This window comes from Accipiter gentilis, chromosome 1 (assembly GCF_929443795.1).
Source record: "Accipiter gentilis chromosome 1, bAccGen1.1, whole genome shotgun sequence".
Lineage (NCBI taxonomy): Eukaryota > Metazoa > Chordata > Aves > Accipitriformes > Accipitridae > Astur > Astur gentilis.
The window spans coordinates 38802742-38821856 of record NC_064880.1 but is presented as its reverse complement, the minus strand read 5'-3'; the positions used below and the strand labels follow the sequence as shown (position 1 = coordinate 38821856).

The 19115-nt window shown below is 34.9% G+C and overlaps 1 protein-coding gene across 4 annotated transcripts in view; it reads right to left on the bottom strand.

The window, feature by feature from the left end:
* The window catches only part of MAP3K2 (mitogen-activated protein kinase kinase kinase 2), a 51001-nt gene that overhangs the window by 21315 nt on the left and 10571 nt on the right, over window positions 1-19115 (bottom strand). For 3 of the 4 annotated variants that reach the window (XM_049798974.1, XM_049798994.1, XM_049799003.1), the window contains exons 2-6: window positions 9121-9190; window positions 6678-6796; window positions 4926-4966; window positions 2422-2521; window positions 507-620 (exon numbers count right to left, since the gene is read on the bottom strand). In XM_049798974.1, the coding sequence (XP_049654931.1) occupies window positions 507-620; window positions 2422-2521; window positions 4926-4966; window positions 6678-6796; window positions 9121-9124 (378 nt within the window). In that variant the 5' untranslated portion in view covers window positions 9125-9190. Of the gene's footprint in view, window positions 1-506; window positions 621-2421; window positions 2522-4925; window positions 4967-6677; window positions 6797-9120; window positions 9191-10308; window positions 10330-19115 lie in introns of those variants that run through there. The other variant, XM_049798982.1, reaches the window with a different exon arrangement.

The window sequence follows — 19115 nt, the reverse complement described above, 5'->3', positions numbered from 1 at the left end:
ATTCATCTATTTTAACAGCTCACCTTTAGTATTTAAATATAAGTTTCAATATGTATTACTATACAAATCCCAGCAATAGCATGGCCATGATGTGTTAGATAATACCAAAATAACTCAGTATTTAGCCACTGTTTGCTACAACAAACATTGAACTTGCCACAAAGGAGCGTCACCAACATATGACTTAACAGTTTCAAATAACTACAGCTACTTAAATTCTATGGACTTCTCAAATTTGTGTCACATAATCATCCTATTAAGGAACACTTTTCTATCACTGTAGGGAAGGCAAACAAAGAGAGAGGAACAGGATCTAGGAAAAACTTAAAACTGAGTCAATACAAAATGCTAATAGATGCTTAAAGTGAACTGAAGAAGCAATCACTAATATTTTCAACTGAAAAAATGTCTTTAGTTATTCTTTAAGAATGTTCTTTAAGAAAAGATATAAATTATACTTCAATATGAAAACTGAGGAAAAATACACTTAGCATGCCAACTCATACCTGTGTATTTCCATGTATTACAAGCAATATCTTGAGACTCTTCATATGAACACTACGGTCAAGCAGTTCAACAGCTTTGTCCAGGTCATCCTGTGTGGTTAATGGAATGACAAGCTACAAAAAGGGGAGAAAAAAAAAAGTCTTAAACAGGACACAAGAAAGAAATGAGGAAGAGCAGAGAAACAAACAAACATGCTTTCTTTCCTTTCATTCCAAACAGCTTGAAAATAAAATCTATTAAATGATGCCTCAAGTTAGCAACAAAATGACTGAAGTTCAACCTTAACTCTTCCTTCAGTTGCCTTGAATAGGTACAGCATGGTGGAACAAGTCTTCACAATGAAGGAGCAATCATTTTACATAGGTACAACTTAATTTTCTACAAATTTCAGAGAAACATGTGCAACAGTGTCAGTGTATTTGCCATTGCCTAAATTAATGCAAGTCTATAAGATAAATAAAAATAAGCCTATTTTATAGACCATAAAGCACATTTTTGTATCTCACAATATTACAACTATATTTGAAGTTACATCACTAACAGAATTTCTCCACTGAAAAACAGAATTTGTTAAGGAAGTGTATCAGGCATGGAACAACTGTAGTCATCACTAGACTCTTAATTGGATCTAATTAATTAGAATTAACTTGACATACATGTATCTTTACAACAGAAAATGTTATGCCATTAAAATATACTTGAGATCCAAGTTCTGTAACAATTAAAATTGGGCTTATGTTTTGGGAGTGTAAATTACAACTTCTGCTTCTAACAAAGGAACAACGTAATATAGATTTTTTTTAAAAAATCTATTCTACTTGTAAAAAGTCTCAGTCAGTGATGCTTAAATACATCAGTGGAAATACAGTACTTTTATACGAAAAGAAATGGGAATGAGGGAGGAAGGTCTTGATAACAAATGAGTATGCTCTTAAATTGCAGTTTTAATGCTAATGACAGGTTATTATCATCACATTTCTGAAACATGGCGGGATGATTTGCCAACTAGTGCAGAAACTGACAAGCAGAAAGCCTGCTCAAATGCCTAAAAATCTATCAGAGGAATGGCCGTCTCTTCTGACCTTCCTAATCTCCAAAAGCCTTCTGTTGGAATTCTTTGTTTTGAGATCAGTTTCCCAGAAGTGCCTGGTAAGGTGAGTAACCAACAAACAGCAATTACAGGCATTTTCTTCTGCAAAGATGCAGATTAGATATAGCAATTATGTTGTGCATAACCAAGCACATAAATAATCTTCCGTGCACTTTGCTGCCTCAAGGCAAAAACCAGAAGTAACTCCTCAGAATAGATCCTGCATCTGTAAATATATTTGCTATTAATAATTCCATCTCTACTTCTAAAGAAAAGCTGGAAGTAATATTGATCAGGTATAAGTGGCTTGAAAGCACTAGCACTGTTCCCAAGAAATCTTTGTGTTCCAGCCACTTTAAAAGGGGCAACAGTTAAGACTAGTTCTCCGATCTAAACATTACTAAATGCAGCATTGCAGCGATTACCAAACAAGATGAATTCTTAAAGAAAAAAAAAGTGTACAAGAACAGACAAATGTTATTTCAAATTTACAAACATGACAAAGCTGAAAGAGGTAAAGACTTTCCCAAAGTCATGCAACAGGACTGTGGCAGAGCGGGAAGACAATCTACCCATTCCCAATCAAGTCTGAGACATAATTCATTAAGATATGACTCTCCTCATAGAACATTTAATGCATCTCCTGCCTATCCTAATTTAGACAAGCCTTACATATTTGAGAACACACACATTAGAAATCTACAGTTTTGTCACAGGAGTAAGTTCTGTCACATGAGCGGTTCTCACTGCTTATGAGAGCAAATTTCAGCCTTAAAATAATCAGCATACAAGTCATCAAGAATTTAGAAGACACAAAATATTACCTCATTATTGCTGTAATGTAAATCCATAGTCTGTCCAAAAGCGACTTTAGCTTTAGCTGCAAGATCTTCAAGTTTAACAGGCCTTGGTAATTGCAGGATCCTGAAACACAATTTAAGTTATAAAGAATTTTTGTCCATTACTTATGAAAATCTGGCAAGTCATTACTTAAGAACGATCTTAGAATTAAATTTCTTATTAAAAAGACCTTAACAAGCTATGCTTTATTCACTGTCCTCCATATTTTGAGTCATTAAAAATAAAGAAAAGCAGTGAAAGAGTTATAAGGGATAATCAAACATAAGTTAGATCTGATTATGACTATTTTACTTGGTTGCATATGGCTTCTTTCTTAACTTAATGCTTTGCATGTCTCCATTCCAGAGGCAAATTCTTAGAAACTTCTAAGATTTTCTACTTCAGAAAACTAAAACAATGGAGTACCACAGGCTGACAAGCATAGGCATCAGAAAGGAATTACTCCTACAGTCCCCATTTTTTGGAAATCCAAAAGACTATCTTTTCTGAGGAAGGTAACTAAATGTCACCATAATGTATTACATGCTCAAACTGCCGAGTCCATCACTACAGTGATCACTTCACAGTGTGAAGTACATCACTTGTGCTTCAAGTGTGGTCCTGTAAGAATGGTGCAGTTGTAGGTCAACAACTGAGATCTTCTTTTAAATCAATGTCTCACCAAACCAAATAGCCCAAAATGCCTGTAACTGACCTTTTAATATAGAAAACGATTGTATTATTTGAGACACAATGCCACTAACAAAAAACATTTTTAGAAGCGACTAAGCTAGTAAGGTACATTGAATTCACATTCCAAAAAGAAACAGTACTTAAATTTTGTGAAGCAGAAAAATTAGCAAAGGGTAACTGTCCATTTTACCAGTGTTTCAAATGGTATACTGGTTAGGGAACAATATTTCTCAATGAAATGAGGCTAGAAGCCAGACCACCTCCAATTAAAAATTATTTGAAAAAATCAAATCTTAAAAAAACAAAACAAAAAACAACTCAAAAACCAAAACAAAAACCCAGACACCATGATCAATTCTCATTGTAGCTACCAATTTCTTTAGCAAGCCTGGAACTCTACCCATCACACTGCACACTCCTTGGAAGAGAGTGCCACATTCACTACTGAAAAAAACCTCTGGAATCACTTCTCTCTTCCACTTCCCTTTTTAAAAACTAGTGAGAAAGCCATTGCGTAACTTATTTTTCTTGCATAATTTCATTATTTTATCTTTAGATCTACATGCTCAGGCAACAGAAGTATTACAACTCATGCTGAGCAATGAGCCTGTGCTGCTCAGTACCCCTGGGCAAGCAGGCTCAAGTTACTTGAGACAGTCCTAAACAGACCTAGGCCCATCAGCACAAAAGCTTGGGAAAGGTATCTTTCCACACACTTACTTTATACTTGTATTCATATTGATTAACTTAGTCCACTGTGAAAGTGAATTAAGATAAACTGCAAAAATGCACTGTCTGTGCAGACTGGCAGTGAGTAAACAGTTCTGTTTTAAATTCATGTTTCTGCTTATTTCACAAGAACTGCTAGGTAGAAGAGTCCTCAATTGTCAAAGCTTTTGAAAAGACTTATTTCCTCCAAATTACTTATAGCACTCAACCATTACCGATGCGCTGTACTGATGCTCTTTACTTAAGGAATTTACCATTTCTACTGACAAATAGCATGACCAGGATATTATTTCCTTCTCCATGAAGTACTTTCCAAGATCTTATTCTCTAACCATTTCTCTATAGGTATAATGAAAGTTTATGGTTTCAGAGACAAACAGACAAAATGAGTTGCACACAAACCAGTTCTGCACGGAACTGCAGATCAATGTCTGTAAAAGCTTTTGAGCAGCCATCAGAGCAGATATAGAGACAGATGTTTGTATATTTTAAGCATCTACATCACTCACCTCTCATACACAGAATGAAAATAAATTTTAACTGATTAGTCAAAATTACCAATGAAAACAATCTAATTACAAAGTCTAAAATTTTCCTATTGCAGTTCTCAGACCGGTTCATCAAAGTACAACCCGATGTTGAGCTTTATGTCTAGGCTAATTCCTCTGGGTGTTACAGTAACAATATACAATCATGCATTTATTACACACATGATACGGCAAAAAAATTACTTGCTGGTCTACTCATATTTGAGATCTATGCTAATGATCTAAGTAATTGTTCTAGGCTACAAACACCTATCTGAAGGGTAAACAAATGAAGGATATTACATGGGACACAGCTAAGGTAAGATACATCTACTTTTATGTATACTTAGAGCCCACATTTTTGACAGATTAATTCTCCTTAAATTATATTCATATCAAAAATTAAATTTAAGCTCAAACCAAATACACTCAGATATCTGAAATACTTTAAACAGTTTATTTGAAACTTTATGATAGGAGCCCAACAAAATTCTATAAATAATTAAAAGACAAGACTGTTTCCTGTGGTCCCACCTTACCTTTTTTCACCTCGATGCTCAAATTTGACTCTAACATCGTTCTGTAAGAAAAACAATGAAGGAATCACTATTAGTTTGTTACTACCTCCTTTAATGAAGGCCGTGAAATCTCATTCAATAATCCTACATCAGAAGTAAAATCCTTAAGCAGCCCATATTAATTTTCTGTCCTTCCTGATATATGAAGCATTTTAACAAGCTACTTCTGCTGAGGTATCTGAGAGAGGCTTAAGTGTGTAAAAAAAATACAATAAATTATTCTGAAGTGCAACAAATGTTTCTGTAAGTAAATATGTTATTTTCTATCAATATATTTTAATACCATAACAGATTCATGATTTCAAATTCAGCATGGAACTGATTATCATGAACAGGCAGGTAGATACTGTAACAGGATTTTATATACACTTCAGAGCTGAGCACTCCAGGCTTAAGAAACATACCTTGTTTTATAAGCATTACTGTAGAAACCCACATATGTAATTAAGCCAGCATTCATGCAATCAGTGTCCCAGTAACAAAGATACCTGTAAGTATCTGCAGTTACGTGCAAATAAAATTATTTTGCAAAATTGTAATTTTAAGACTCAAATTGTATTAGCGACTATTGCAGGAAAAAAAAATAATGCATTCAACCATATATCCAAACAACAATGATTTATCTTCCAAAAGAATTACTTGATTCACAAGTGATTACTTTCAAAATTCACAAATTGAAACAGAATGACAAATACATATTTCCCCCTCACCACTATCACATTTAAGCTCAGAAATGGCTCAACAATTTTTCTTCTAACTTTCTGAACATGTATTATTTTAAAATCATTTTGGATCATATATGCACATTAAAACAATGTCTAAAGTCACAGCTCAGAAATTAGTTATATGACACTAGCGAGGCACCATTGTGTTATATACTGAACTCTTACAGCTTTTAAGCACAGAATGAAAAAGATGTAGCCATTAGTTTTTGACAGTTTAAGAGCCAAATATATTCAAATACTTTGATCTTTAACAGGTTAAAACCAGACGGCACAGACTGAAGTTTCATAAAATATTGGACTGCCAATTAAGGATCCAATCAAATAAACAAACAATTAACTCAATCAGGCTATTACAACAATTCAGGTAAAAATCTACATCCTATCCCCTCCTAATCTCTCTCTCTATAGTAGTTCAAACCTATCAACTAAGTATTTACTACTTTTCCATCTCTGTTCAGTATCTGCAGGGGAAAAAAAAAATACAGCTGAAAAGAACTTACATTTCCAGCATATATGGAAACAAAAAATCGAGGCCAAAGATGCAATAAAGTAGCTTAAGTGTGTTTCTGCTGCTGTACTGATGTTCTTTAGTATAACAACTAGGCAATCTAATATACCTATAAAAATAATTCTAAAGAAGCATTCCAATTAAGAGATACTAGCACACCTTGGTATTTTAAAATAGTCTAGTACCAAATGATGATGATGATGATATATAAACAAACCAACCTACATACAGTGTCAAAATACCCCTATAATCTTCAATTTACCAGGATCAGAGTCATTTAAGCATACACTATGATCTGGTCTGAAATGCCACCATTTCATTTTGCTGCTAATTTAAGAACGCGAACAAAGAAAATGGCAGCACATGTGGGAGACTAATAGCTTATTCTGGTATGCTCACTGGTCTGGCAAGAAAAATAATTATAGAAGTCACAGCAGGACACTCTGTGTTCAATAGGTTAGTAAGGATATTAAAGATTACCTGTTTTTTAGGCGAAGATGACTTTGGTTTTCCTGTTTCTTGCTGGGGCAAGACAGGACGACTGGCCTTATGAAGCACAGCCAAATCCTGCATGATTGAATTTAAAGCTTGCTGCTCATCTGCTCAGAGAAAAAGACCAGATAAGAGAAGTGTAAATGACTGTTACGTTTGAAGTGCATTACTGTCTCATTTCACAATTAGGCAGGCATTTTTCTAAAATCTAGAAGTCCACATTACACTTCAATAAATAATTGACAAATAAAAAAAAATTACTGCCATGTTGCAAACATTTTTATCATTAACAGTGCTTAAGGAAATAAAACAACGTAATCAGTAAACACACTGAAACAGTTTAAAAAACTGAAGTCAAAACAGAGATTGAAAACTCTACAGAACTGCAGGCTGTATTAATAAGAGAAGGATGGGGAAAAAAAAGAGGTTTATCTACTTTGTTTCAAATAATGTTCATAGAGAAGATGTTAACTAGAAATCACACTTCCTCCCCAAATCATAAAATAAAGAGAAACCAAGTACTTATGAATAATTTTTCCTCTGTCCTGAACAGGTATGGTCATGCACACAGGAAGCATACACAAACTCCCAGAGGAACACCTCCACTGCCTGAGCATCTACTGATGGCCCAGAGAGTAATAAAAATAAATAGGTAAATAAATAAAACAAACAAACAAAAACCAAACAAAAACCCAAAAACAGCCGCAGAACTTCTCCAGGACTGCAAACGTATGGTTTTTCAGGGCTTACAGGAGTAATTCACAAGAAGAAACAGAAGCATTGAACCCAGGGGACAATTTAGGGGCAAGAGTGCCACACAGCTTAAATTTCAAGTTCATACAAAATCCTAAATGCTGATGATCTGCTGCAGCTGTGAAGGCCTGAGGCCATGCTAGACAAGGTTTGCCCTGAAACTGGGACAATCCTTTAGACAGGAAAGCACCTAGGAGCTGAAAAGCCATCCATAACTAAGGGAAATTTATTTGTCACTAATATTTTGTATTAATTCCTTGCCACAGCGCCATTACTATACTCAACATGTATCTAGAACACTGGATAACAAAATTTATCTACAAAGGTGTTGATTGCATGCCTTCACGCTACTTCACAATGGATATGTTTGTTGAAGAATTCATTGCCAAGTGCTGTGATTTACAAAGAACAGTATTTCTCCAATGTTGACCTGAGTAAAATTCGACATTAAAAAATCAGCAAACAAGCATTCCAGTATTCAGCAATGATGAGAATTCCTTCACACTCTGTTCAAATATAACCAAATATATTTGTCATATCATGAAATTGTGGGATTTCAGTGTTCTAATTTAATAGATTCCTAACAGATCAGAAAGATGGTCTAAAAATTAGTAACTGTGATCATCGTTCATGCTGTCATTATTCGTAACTCTACTATGATATGCAAATCTATAAAAGCAAGTTTTACTAGCAATAGTTAAAGGCAGAACTGAAAGTATTCTTGCAGCTCAGTTATTCCTTTCTCACATTAAAACACACTTCAAAACTTGCCACAATTAAAAAAGTTAAACTATTTTATTGTGTTATAGTCTATTCTAGTGCTCAGCAATAAAAAAAATAATTGTTCTTTTAGCAGTTGGTTGGAGGAAATTTAATTACCAGTGGTTACTAGGTAGCATATTTCATGCCAAGGAAATGAAAGCATTGTGGCAAAGCATCTGAAAGTTTACTGAATATCCAATATGACTCAACAGTCATTTCTCTCACACAAAATGCTGGAGAATATGAGAAATCTAGAGTGCTGTATTCCTAGATTCAGCTACTTTACTATTAAGCAAAAGGTTAGGGAAAAAAAAATAGCATAACAATAAAAGATAAACAAAAGCGATACAAAACCCCTGTGTTTTAGTTGGTTGGTTTGTTGGATTTTTTTGAGACTGAGCACTGATAAGTGATTACAGTAACAACACAGTCAACTAATTAGAAAGCAAGTACAACTTGAAAAATCAACATCAAATTGAAAGTAATACAAATGTGCTACATATTTAGAAAAACACAGTTAGACCACCTACACAGTCCTGGCTTTGCACTGCAACGACACAACACAATACGATAAAATTCTTTAATATAAACTTTGTGGGGGTTTTTTTTCCCCAATAGCCATTACCATTTACAGCACAGTAATATTGCTCAGTCACCTAATACCATGAATCTCAATTTCCTATACTTGAATTTCTAAGTTATCACATAGTGAGGGAAAAGTGCTTTATTCCAATGGAAAAAAAACAGAAGTATTTTGAATATTAGCTGAACACTGCCTTTCATGTAGACATTACATTGACTTACATGGCTAAAGCACATATTTCCTAGGAATGGTATTACATCAATGGTTTTGGTCTTCAATAGAAATGAAAATTATCCAAATTAATTTTTTATATATGTTACATAAAAGACTTACCCATAATGGCAGTGAGTCTGAAAACTTGAACTTCAGGGAAATGGCTGCTTCATTAGCATTATTTTATTTCCTAAAATGCAAAACCAAGAATACATAATTATTGAAATTGTCAGATCCATGTAAAACAGTCAACTCTTCATTTTTACAGGCACTTTTTCTAATATTATACCTATTGAATATGCATATAAACTACAAATAAGATGGCATATTGAGATATGACGTGTGGAGAAAACAGATATTGTCCCCAAAGCCTCACTGGGCTCTGAGCAACATACACACAGACTTTCAAAAGACAAAGCCTGAACTAAATATTATTCTGGACTTTAGTCTCTATCTACACACCCAAATGATGATTAGTAGCTTAATTAGCCATAACACTGCTACATGGGATACCCACTACTCTAGATTATTAAGAGCCAATTCTTTTTCTACAGGTTCCTCTATCTGGTGTTCAAAGTTCTGTGTTATACATACATATGTTATATACTACATATATATAGTTCATATATAAATATATATGAAACTCATAGCACAAATCAAAAGGCATCAATACCCACTGATTATATAAACTAGAAAATTTCAACTGGTAAGTTTTTTTCATCATAATTCAAGAGCATTACACAGATAGCCAACACCCTTAAAGCAAATGACTCTGGAAGACAGCAGGTATTAACTTTGAATATACAATATCCAAGTTATCTAGAAAAGCAGAAACAAAGGGGGCACATTTATGAACAAACCCTGTCTATCACAATATCTTGAACATCAGTCAATTAAAAAAAAACCACCAATAATTAAGGACCGATTAAAATAATCTTTCTATGAGATGCTATTATGGAGCTTAACAGCAAAAAACTAAAGACATATCCCTAAATAGACAAGGAGGTTTGTTGAAATACAGGCTACCACAGGAAGAATTCTGAATTTTTAATGCAAGATCATAGAAGAAAACTCTCTAATTTCTTATGTAGTCATTGCGACCAAGTAGGGAGAGTCTATTCCCTCCTCCCTTTTCCTGGCTGCAGTGGACCATCCATCCTTCTGACTTGGAGCCAAAAGATCTACCCTACTCTGATAAAACAGATGATTTCCCTGCAAGTTCATTCAAGAAGCTACACCAACAGAATATGACTCTGTTTTTTTTCTTTTTTTAAACAGAATGTGTTTTCTCATGGTTTAGTTTCTTACCAGTGTCAAATGACACCTGATGCCAGCACAGGGCCACCTGTGGGAGCACATGGCTGAGAACAGAGGGGAGATGGGCCAGCCCTTTCAGCACCAGCCAGCCAGGCTTCCTTGCTTGAATATTCTGCCAATTTTCTAGCTAACAACAAATTAATTACAATTTTTCAAAGGATCTCTGAGCATCTTCAGTTCAGCATCTAAGTTTCTGGCATCGTATCTCTTACATACTCATTTCATGAAAACAGCCTTTTTAAGCAGCATTCATTTCACCAGTGGAACTAGAAAGCTTCAAGTACGTATGACATTTTTCAGAAAGAAATTTGGACATGAGAACCATATAAAGGTCTGCTGTATACTGCCTTTTACCTACACATCAGATGACTCATCTACTATTGTCTATTTCAAGCTCCATAATAACCAAGAAAAGATCAGGCTTTTAAAGAAGATCCAGAGGTCCAACTCTGCAATCAGAAATCAGTTCAGTTGAGAGAGCACCCAAGAGAGCACGTTAAAACCAAAATAAAGCTGAAAATACGATTCAAGTGTATCCAGTTACATATTCCCATGTCTATGGACAGCCTCAAAACATTACCTGAAGCAGCTTCCAAGTGTTGTGGGAAAGAAACTCCCATCTAATGCTTTGTAAAGTATTAAAGCCTGCAAGAGTGCAAGAAGCATATCTGACCTGGGCTGGCCACAGTCTTAAGACACAACCCTGACGTTTACTACTAACATGGTCTCCGGCCTCTTCATACCACCACAGTGGGAAACAGAAAAATCTGTATAAAAAAAATTAAAAAAGAAAAAGCTTCTGTTGCTCCATAACAGAAAAGGAAAACCATGAAGATACAAAAGAAAGGGATTTGTACTAATCTTCAGAGAGAAAAACAGGGGCTGAATTTTCATTTATTTGCCAAGTGATAGTAGATGATCACTCAAAATAAGGACAGAATCTTTGCACCTTGCTCTTACACAAGATGCCAGGAGATCTGGTTTTCTTAGTGAACTGGGATTACCTTAATAGCCTTAAATATCACAAAACACTTTTTTCCCCATGTCTGATTCTTTGCATCTTTTCCATCCCTAAGAGTCAAAAAAGCAAAACAGAACACATATTCAATTATTTCCTACGCTTTTTTCCTTTTTGTATCCGCAGTAGTCTTAGGGGATTTTCCAAAGAATTATTCACTAAAGTGCTTACAAAACATTTTTTAAAATTCTGTATTTGATCCAACTGTCTTAAAATGAGAGCTAGTGTCATTTTCATAAAATGTCTGATTTAATTAGCTCTCTTAATACATTAAACAGAAAAATGTGTTTCAAGACTTCAGATGAAGTACTTTTGTAACACTTCTTTGTAAGCATTTCAAAGAAATACCAAAGTTCCATGAGGCATTTTAAATCTTCTGCCACACTTTAAGAAAACAAGAACAAGTTATATCTCCAAACAAAAATACCCCAGATGTTCCTCTTCAACCTAGCTGAAATAACCAAACTTGGAAGCTCAATATATTTGAGCTACAGGGCTCATACAGGCCAGGCAAGCTGAAGAAAAAGAATCACCTTAGGAAACATCTTCTGCAAGTTCCTCCAGCTACAAGAATTCATTCTTTAGTATTAATCTGTGGCATCTCTCATTAAAAGAACATAAGCTAATGAGTGAGCATCCATTTCTTTTCCCTTCTACTTCCTTCTTATTCCTCAGAAGAAAAAAACCCAACAAAACAAAACAAAAACCTAGAAAACTTAAATCTCTCCGAATAACTTAGGGACTTCTCACTTTATCATCCCCTTTAACCAAAATTCTTTCTGTTCAAATATAAAGTATAATTAATCACCAACTAAACATCTTAATCTTTTTGTTAGCATTTAGTGTCACTTCAGAAATAAGCTAGCAACATTAAAATTTCAGTTAAGCAAGTGACCCAGATGAAACTTTATGAAGACTTCACTTTTGTGAAATGAGAAAACACTTCTATTTTTAACCGCTCATTTTCACAATGGACTATAACAACAGGGTGGTGGTGGGGAGAGAGTAAAAACAAGCTGACAAAAATCAACATTTTTTAAACAAAGTATATATTCAGTAGAAAGGGGGGAAAAAGCATACCCTACTCCATGGTTACAAAGTAGCATTAGCAAACTGCACATACAGAGTAGATGACAATCCAGGACAAAAAGGAAGCAAAACAGAGGAAACTGGAACTCAGAGAAAGATTCAGAAGAAGCAAAGGCAGCAAAACCCAAGAGCAGATGCAAAGGTAGAGTAAGATTATGTCAAGGTCTTGCAGAGAAACACAAGCAGCTTGAATTTGAATGTAATTAAAGAAAGGATGACAGAGAGTGAATTTCAAAAAGGTGATGATGTGATAGGAGTAGCAAACAAAGAAGAATATTCTAGCAACAGCATTTTGGAAGAAGGGTGGAAAGATGCTGATTCATATTCATGATTCACTTCCCATCAGCCACCTTCCACAAAGCCTGGAAGTCTTTCAGAATCAGAGAAAGCTGCTGAAGGATGAAGACATCCAGGTGATTCTTGGAAATTGTTTTTAGCATTCTCATGGCAAATGAAATAAAGCCTGAGGGTGAATAAGTCATGCAGGCAATAATCTAGCTGCTCAAATACACTGTGCTAATTGTCCATCTTCATACAGTTCTCCTATAATAAAAGCAACAGGGTTAAGCTGCCTCTCAGTTACTGAGAGAGAAAAGTACACAAACACCAGCATACATATTACATTGTCTCTCATGACTGACTTGGTCACATTCAAAAACTTGTAGGTTAGAAATAAAAAAAGCGCTTTACCCTCTTGCAGTAGAGAAGAAAGCAAACAGATGCTATATGAAGTGAGTATTTATTAAGTGAGCTAGAAGGGTGTTTTAGTTTTGTGGAATATGGAGATCACCAGTGTGCAGAAACAAAACTGCTTCTACAGTATCAAATTTAATAACAGAAGCACAATTTTTAAAGAGTAAAATTAGCTATGGCTACAATAAGAGCCATAAACTAATCATATAAGAACAGTAAAGGTAGTATATAAGCACTTCAGAACATAAGCCAGTTTTCATGCTGCCTCATATGTTAAAAAACAAGCAAAAAATACGGTGAAGCAAGCAATCTATCTTAGCCTGATTTTGTAAGGAATTCAGCCTTATACAGTAGCACTTCTCCTACACAGAAAGGTGCCTTACACCTTTGGAGTCCAAACCTGTTCCAATAGTGGGGCAGGAATCTCGAGGATATCAATTCCCTACAAATTTTCACTAAAACTAATCAGTCCAAGGATATATAGGTCCCCATTCTTGCACCAAAGCAAAATGATACAGTGTGAACTCAAAAGAAGAAAGATGCACTATAATTATTCCAACCACAGGTAAAGATTAAATTAGAGATTATACTACATTAGGCATAAGCAAATTAAACCAAAATGACAAGAAATCAAAATTAGCTAGCATTGCTGTTCAGAGACATACTTGTCTATAAAAAAAATAATAGATGATACAAAGAGCTAGGTAAACATGATGAGTGAGCATTCACAGGTAATTTTTCAGACTGCAGAATGGATAATCAGAATATAAAGTAAGACTATAAAAATTTATTTCATAGCAAGAAGAATGAGCCAGACAAAATGGATTTACCCCAAAAATGTTATTTTTAAACAAATGCTTGGTCTCACTCAACCAACCTCTTATAAATCACAGTAAGCAAGGCTGACAAAACCTCAAATGATCACCTAGTCAAATACACCTACTTAACCATTAACTAAAATAATTTTTTTATTTAAAATCAAATAAAAATAGTGTCTGTGAACAAGACAGCAAACAGTAATACCTACATCTGAACTTCTGTAGAAGAATTTTTCATAGCTCAAAGCAACTGTTGGCATAAATGACAGGAACTTACACAGTGTGGCAAGCATAGAAGCAAATTCAGTATTGTTACAAGACATTAGCAGATACCTAAAAAAAAGGTAACTCCATAGAACCAAGCATAGAGGATTTTATATGGACATACACACAAGTGAACACTGGACAAAAAAACACTCTTTTCAAAGAGTATGAAAGCAGCAGCAACACAAAATCATGAAGGACAGAAAAAAGAGAAGCAAAGAGCAGTAACAAGAAAAACATTTAAGCAGGTGACAGAAAGGTCTGTTAATAATTGGAGCCTAACAATAACACATCAGACTTGAGGCTCAGTTTTAGAAAAACTCAGATCTTTAACATATTGAAATAATACATAAGAAAAGGTGTTCACAGGGAAGTAGGAAAGGAAGAGAAAGATTAAATCAATGCAAATCAAAAGCCAATGACGCATTGTTAAATTAAGGAAAACAAAGCAAAACAAAAATAGGATTCTGTGTGTCAAATTTGGAACATTAGACATTAAGTTTAACTGCTGAATAAAATAACAGAAATATTCTTCCTGTCACAGTACTATGGGAACTTTGAAAATGAAAAGATATTGGAGGAGAATGAATGGATAAAAGTTTCTTAGGAAAAAAAGATGTTAAAATGTTTGATTCCAGCCTTCTTTGCATACCTCAGGGAATCTTAAGATGTGAAAGCCAGCAGGGAGGGATCTTGCCTATCAACAGCACACCAGTAAGGGCATGAGTCACAGAGCAGTAATAATTTCCTCCTTAGTTCTTCCTCTGTCACATGCCCCCTTCTATTCTGAAGCACTATCCCAATAGCAATAAATGGTGAGATTAATTGCACTGGGCAGGATACACTGAGAGGGTCCACTTCGTTCTGCTGTGCTAGGGAAGACTGGCAATCAAGCTCTGCCACAACAAGGAAGAAAGACACAATCTAGAGCAGCATCTCTCACAACCAGGGCAGTAATTCAGGACTGACTACCTGTCCTAGAGTCAGACAGCATCAGACAGGAACTGTGTTCCCCGCTATTTTTCCCCTTACTGCTTGCTTTATCATCATTCAACAATACTATCCTGAACAACTGAACTAAACCCAGCTACCACTAAAATGACTGACAGAGTAAGGAACATAAACGCATCGAATACTCCTTTGCAGAGAGAGCATTTCTGGTTCATTTCCTCCAAAAGTACTTGGGTTTATTTTTCAAAATATTTTAAGTCTTGTTCTGATCGTATGTAGCTTAGTCAGTATAGTTCTAAACTTTGCCCTGAATTTCTCACTCTCTTGTAATTAAACCAGTTTATTCAGAACCCCAAGCTATTTTAACCTAGTGTAGAGACCAAGCAACCTTAAACACATAGAATCCTGAGCCAACTACCTCTATCACCATAATGGGCTTCATAAAACAGCAGCACCCAACGCATTCAAAGTTAACAGACTTTTAAATAAAAATACATTAAAAGGAAAAAAAAAAAAACCACCCCACCCTCAGATACATGTGTTCTACTGAATGTAGATGGTGAAATAGCAAGTGGTGATAAAAAACAGGAAATAGCCAGCATCCATTTTTTGTTCTGGTTTTGAAAAAAATCAAGAGGATGTATCCAAACCACAGCACAGTGTTACTGGAATAGAAATTTCACCATCCACAACAACAAAGAGATATAGTGCACTACTTGTAATATACTTCAGATCAAACATTTTAAATTAAAGATCCAGGGACTTAGAAGAGTCTAACTAAGGCTCTTCATAAAATTAGTGGTTCAGTTTTCTGGACCATTCTTGCAAATATTTGGAAATATGTGGAAAACAAGAAGATTCTAGTGGATTGTAAATATTGTATAAATAAATGAGAAGGATAAAGGAAAAGGTCAAAGAGCTGCTGATTATTTACCTCCATATCAATTGAGAGTAAAATAACGTAATAATTAGCTTGGTTTCTGGTTTCATGGAATTAAAAGTAAAAACACAGTAAGTGCCTTGATTTCAAGGATTATTAGTACTGCCAAGCAAAATATTGCTTTTTGAAATGATTACAGATTAGTTAACAGAACTAACTACAGCAATTACCCTACTTAGGTTTTTCCAACATATTTGGTTAAACATCACATGACATTTGAATTGTTTGCTTTAAAGTCTCAATTAACTAACAGGAAGGTCAGTTGATGGATTAAAATAAAATATTTTGAAATCCATATTCCTATTTAGCAGAAAACGTCAATGAACATGATTCCTAGTGCAACCCCCTACAGACCAGCAATGATCAGGTAGGCACAATGAGATATACAAGTTATGGCTTAAGCAAATGACCTGAATCACTTAAAAACAGTCATAGTCCAGCAAAATGTATTTAAATACAGTTAAATATTTTAAATACATGAAATAATTTATTGTGATTTTTGCCCCCATTCAATATTAATTTTTATTGTGTTTAATAATTTTTTTAAAGAGATGAGCTGCATTTATGGCGCTAAAACTGACAGGACTGCTTTTTGAACCTTTATCTTCCCTGCAACCAGGAGGGTACCGCCCATAATTAGAAGCTGTATTTCATGTAAGTCTAAATATTGTGGTTTATTATGTTTATTCAATAAAATGTTTTTGCATTGAATGCATTTTAACATAAAGAAAATAATTTAGGAAATTAGCAAAAAGTTGCAGCTGCAAGATTAGACAGTCTTTAGCAAGAGGCAATTCAGAAGAATTATTAAAACAATGTATAATTATCAAACATAAGTGCAACACAAAATTAAAGAGGGATAATGCAATCTTGTGTGTATAAAAATGCAGTGTATGCAGAAGCCATTTTGCTTCTGTAGACAACCTACAGATACACTGTTCAGTGCAGAATATCAGAAAGACTGCAGACAGCAAGTGTGGGATAGCTGAACCATCAGTACCTTTACTGCTGCTACAGATGTATCAGATATGCAGACTTGAAATTTCTTAAACTAAAGACTGCTAAAATCTTCCTGGGAAGCAAAAAGTGAATTTATGTCTAATTTAGCACACAAGACCACACAGACTTACCTCATCTGTACAGCTACAGACAGGATTTGGTATTAGTTTATTTTCTGAAAAGAATGGTTACTAGCTGTACTCCTTCCAGAGCTCAATTAAAAACAAACAAACAAAAAAACCCAACAAAACAACACAACAAAACCAAAACACATAAAACATACCAGACTTGCATAAAATACAACTTCTAATTATGGATGGTGCCCTCCCAGTAACAAGGAGGATAAAATCTCGAAAAGCAGTGCTGTCAGTTCTAGGACTATAAATGCAGCTCGTCTCTCAAAGTACTTTGAGAAGCAGATTTCAGAATGAACCGAAGGATCCAACGTGCCCAGTGACAGAAGTAAAACTTCATCCTACTCAGATTAAATCTTTAGTTCCTGCTGTTCTATAAACCGTAATTTGACACTTTCGTCTAACATTTATTAGCTTGATGAACAACTATCTTGACTTGAATAAGTTTAAATGTGCTGGAGGGTTTGAGAATGCAAGGGCACAGTTTTTAAGGATTGTTCTCATAAAAATGCAAAGTTGCAGATAATTTAGTTCAAGATTAGTTTATAGCAAAATTATGCTTTTGAGATAAATATCTTAACACTTACAGCAATATTCACAAAGAGTAACTGTAGTCTAGTAAAACTAATCTCCCTACACTTCCTTTACAGTTGATAGGGAGAGATAAGCATATTTAGAGTTTCAAGGCACTTAAATGCAAGTTTCCTGCTTTGAATGAACCTCTTCTTTCCAAATGGTATCAAGAGTCTCTATTGGCTAACCCTTCATAAGCCCACTCCATGTACACAAAAAAGATAAGACTGTGATTGGCCTCAAACAGAAAAGCATCTACTTTCCTCAACAAGATCTTTCTTCACCTAATTCAAGTTTTACAGAACCTCTCCATTTCCTGTATCTGTTATTGCCTCAGCAGCAGCCAAAGCACTCTGACAGCTCATTTCTCGACCCAACTGAAGAATGACTTTGCTGATAAATCAAGCAAAGCTGCCTTGAAAGTCATGATGCTTTCTTGAGACCTGTTCATGATTCTAAGGGAAAAAAAAGGCAACTATTATGAAATAAACATATGCATTTTAAATTGAGGAAGGGTCACAACAGCTGAAACTTGCGGACAGATGCCACAATGAAACCTTGCAAAATATTTTAGTGTTGCCAAATTTGCAACAGTACATACTGGCTAGAAATCGACCACTCATACTCCTCTACTCTTATGTGAGACCAGATTTTCTCACAAAAGTATGTTAAAAAGTAATAGACACAGTTCACCGGGCTACAAATAATTGCATCACGGCCTCCAAAATCTCTCTGGCATCTTGGAAATTTATCACCACCACTGTGATGGAAAGTATCAGAGCATCACAACACTAAGAACAACAAATTCCTTACCATTAACTAAGCCAAACACTACACAAACTGATTAATGCTATTCACATCATAAAAATGTTTAAGGCTTACTCAGTATATTAAGATAACATTAGAGTGCTCACAAATACACAGAGTAAACCACCTCTTTGATGTTTGTAACTTTTTCCTTATTTACTATCTTATGTGAACTGAGTAGCCCCATAAAAGGCTTCTCAAAGAAAACCGTTGCATGAAATTTTAATCCATACAATCCCATGAAACATGCACTACAGAGAGTGTCATAATCAGATTTAGGTGCTTCTGTTTCTCCTTCCAAAAATCACAGTGGTGCTCTCAGCTCAGCACCTGCTGCTGTCATTTGGAGGCCTTCTGCTGAAGCTGTCATGAGTGGCATAAACATTAGTTTTACTCCAAACTTATGACTAGCAAGTCAAAGTATTTGTGAAGAAGGGCTAAAGGTGTTAAAATGAAAACCATTCCCTACTACAAATGTAACTGCATGTCCCCTTAACCAAGATCCTACAGGA